Source organism: Octodon degus, unplaced genomic scaffold (genome assembly GCF_000260255.1).
Source record: "Octodon degus isolate 3935 unplaced genomic scaffold, OctDeg1.0 scaffold00297, whole genome shotgun sequence".
Lineage (NCBI taxonomy): Eukaryota > Metazoa > Chordata > Mammalia > Rodentia > Octodontidae > Octodon > Octodon degus.
The window spans coordinates 1,359,718-1,362,690 of record NW_004524873.1 but is presented as its reverse complement, the minus strand read 5'-3'; the positions used below and the strand labels follow the sequence as shown (position 1 = coordinate 1,362,690).

Here is a 2,973-nt window from a genome sequence, read left to right as displayed (position 1 = left end):
ATATATATATATATATATTAATATTAAAGAGAGCTATTTTCCTAACATGGCAAGGCATACACTGAATTAGGTAGATATCTTTTATAAAATTAAGAATCCAATTAAAGTAAAAACTCAATTTAATTATACTGAAAAGAAAATAATACATTAGTAAGAATTATTTTATGACAATTGAAATAACAATTGCTGTACCTTGGGTCTGTGTCTGAAGTGCTAAACATTCTTCCAAATATGTGTCAACTGTAAAGACTTCACTGTAGTCCTTGTGAATATATAAGCCTTCCTCTACTTCAGTTTGGGAGTCTGGATTTGAACTTGGGACAATTTCTTCAAGCTCACCATTAACCTGAATCTCCATTCCTATAACTGTCCTATAACATTATAAAAAGTATTGATTTTTATCTACATTGTATTTTAAACTATTTTTTAATAGACAGTACATGTTCATTATGGTAAAAATTTATTCTAACAGATCCACAGCTTTGTCAAAGTCAATACAAAGGTTACACAAACTTTAAAGTTATTTTTGCATATTTAAAACTAAAGTGGATTTACAAAGATGGCATTTTGTTCTTTTCTGCTGAACAATGATGTGTGGGCATCTTTACACATCAGTGTACATTCATTTCATTGGAATGGCTGAACAAGATTTCACTCTTCCTTCTGTTCCCAATTTGGGAACATTTTTTTTCTCCTTAAGCTTACCCATACTAACTTGTTTTCTGATTGATATAAGTATATCTGTCATTGTCTATACTATTATATATTGACAATACAAGAGATCTTTCAACAGATAAACACTGCTGGCAACTTAGCTATACATCCTTAAGTACTTTTTGCTGATATCCTAAAATAGTTTAGCCCTAATAATTTCCTTGTATAGATTAAAAGAATGAATAATAATATAATTCACTAATGTACATGGAGAAAAATATAAGTATGCTGTATCTTAAACTCAGAAAAATTTCTTTTTTTCTTTTGTACTCTTAGGGAAGGGTCTATAGGGTGTTTAGGGTCTCACTACTAGATCAGACTGATAGTTATCCACCTGTTTACAGCCTCCCAAGAGCTGGGATTACAGAGGCGCACCACCATGCCCAGTCTCAATTGCCCTTTCAGTGCGCCCCACGGGTGGGGCTGGCAGGCAGGCCAGGGGATAGAACCCCCAGCCCCTGTGCCTGCTTACAGGCGCTTTAATCTGCTGAGCTATTTGGCTGGCCCTCGAAAAATTTCTTTCTTTCTTTCTTTCTTTCTTTCTTTCTTTCTTTCTTTCTTTCTTTCTTTCTTTCTTTCTTTCTTTTTTGGCAGAACCAAGGATTGAACTCAGGCCCTTGGGATTGCCAGCGAAGCGCTTATTCTACTGAGCCATCTCCCAGCCCCTGGAAATTTCTAAAAATTTTCATTTACTCTTAAAGAAACACAGGTACAAGAAGAAACTTTCTAACTCTTCAATTTCATATTATTTAAGAGCTTTAAGAGCACTGACTCATATGTGGATCTTTATAGACTTCAGAATTCAGTGCTTATAATATCTATAAAATGTTGCTGACAGAGTCAGCATTTTATAATAATACTTGGTACTATCATGTTGAGAACACCAAGTCAATTCTCTTTTCCTTGATACAAATAATCTGAAAAGATCAGTGTTTCTTGACTTTTTACTTCCCTTTCTAAGTTTATTCATTCTCTTTTCATTGGTGCCTCTTCCTTTGCTAAATCTATAAATGCTGATGTTTCTGAGGTTTCCAAGTCTAGATGACCTTCACTCTCTTTTGCTGCCATTCTTTATGGGTAATTTCATCCACTGCCACTTAATTCCTTAAGAAAAATATTTATTGAATATCTACAGTGTGCTAATACTATTCTAGGTACTAACAATAGACTAGTATATAAAACAAAGTTCATGCTTACAAAGTTCACATGTTAAAGAGAGGCTAGAATAAGTAAATAAACCATATGAAGTGGAAAAAGTGTTATGAATGAAATGAAACAGAATATTTGGACATAGAATATGAACCAGATAGTTGGTAAGAGGTATGTTGGTTTGTTTATTTATCTATTTTACAGCCCTGGTTATTGAACCCAGGGTTTTTGCCCTGAGCTATATCCTCAGCCTACTTTTTTTTTTTTTTTTGAGACAGGATTCACTAAGGTGTTAAGTTGTCCAGGCTGGGCTTGAACATGTGATCCTCATACCTCAACCTCACAAAGTGCTGTGATTATAGGCAGGTACCCACATGTTTGGCTTAAGAGGTATATTTTAAAGAATGTAATAAGAGCTGGTATTTCTATAGCTACCTGAATAATGATAGGGAGTGAACCACACAAAAGCTTAAAGAGAAAATAAACTCATCATACTCTAAGAGAAACAAAGTTCAGGGCAAGTGGAACAAAGAAAGTTTAGTCAGGTAGGCAGGGAACAAATCATTCTAGATTTTGTAAGCCTTGACAAGCACCCTAGATTTTACTCTGTGCACACATTGGTAGGTTATAAGAAGCATTTCATGATCTGCTTTATATCTTTAAAAAGAATTATAGGCAAGCATTATGAACCAGTTTAATCTGACTCCAGAGTTCAAAAAAAATTCCAGGCCAACTCCTGAAAGAAAATAAAAGAGTAAATCATTGTGACTTTGGGTTATACAGAGTTCTTAGAAATGACATCAAAAGCAAAATGACAAAAGAAAAAATAGATAAATTGAATTGTATTAAAGTTTAAAAAAATATGCTACAAAGGATACCACCTGAAAGGTAAAAAGGAGCCAGATGTGGTGACACACACTTGTAATCCCAACACTTGAGAGGCGGAGGCTGGAGATTCACAGCAAATGTGAGCCCACATCCATGAGTTCAAGGCCAGCTTGAATTATATTGCAAGACCCAGTCTCAACAACAAGAAGGGGGCGCCTGGGAGATGGCTCAGTGGAATAAGCGCTTCTCTGGCAAGCCCAAGGGCCTGAGTTCAATCCCCGA

General features: G+C 35.1%; 1 protein-coding gene across 1 annotated transcript in view; it reads right to left on the bottom strand.

The window, feature by feature from the left end:
• Positions 1-2,973, bottom strand: part of CUNH9orf84 (chromosome unknown C9orf84 homolog) — a 98,286-nt gene that overhangs the window by 93,109 nt on the left and 2,204 nt on the right. The window contains exon 2 of the mRNA XM_004647274.1: positions 193-371. Within this exon, the coding sequence (XP_004647331.1) occupies positions 193-371 (179 nt within the window). The remainder of the gene's footprint in view (positions 1-192; positions 372-2,973) is intronic.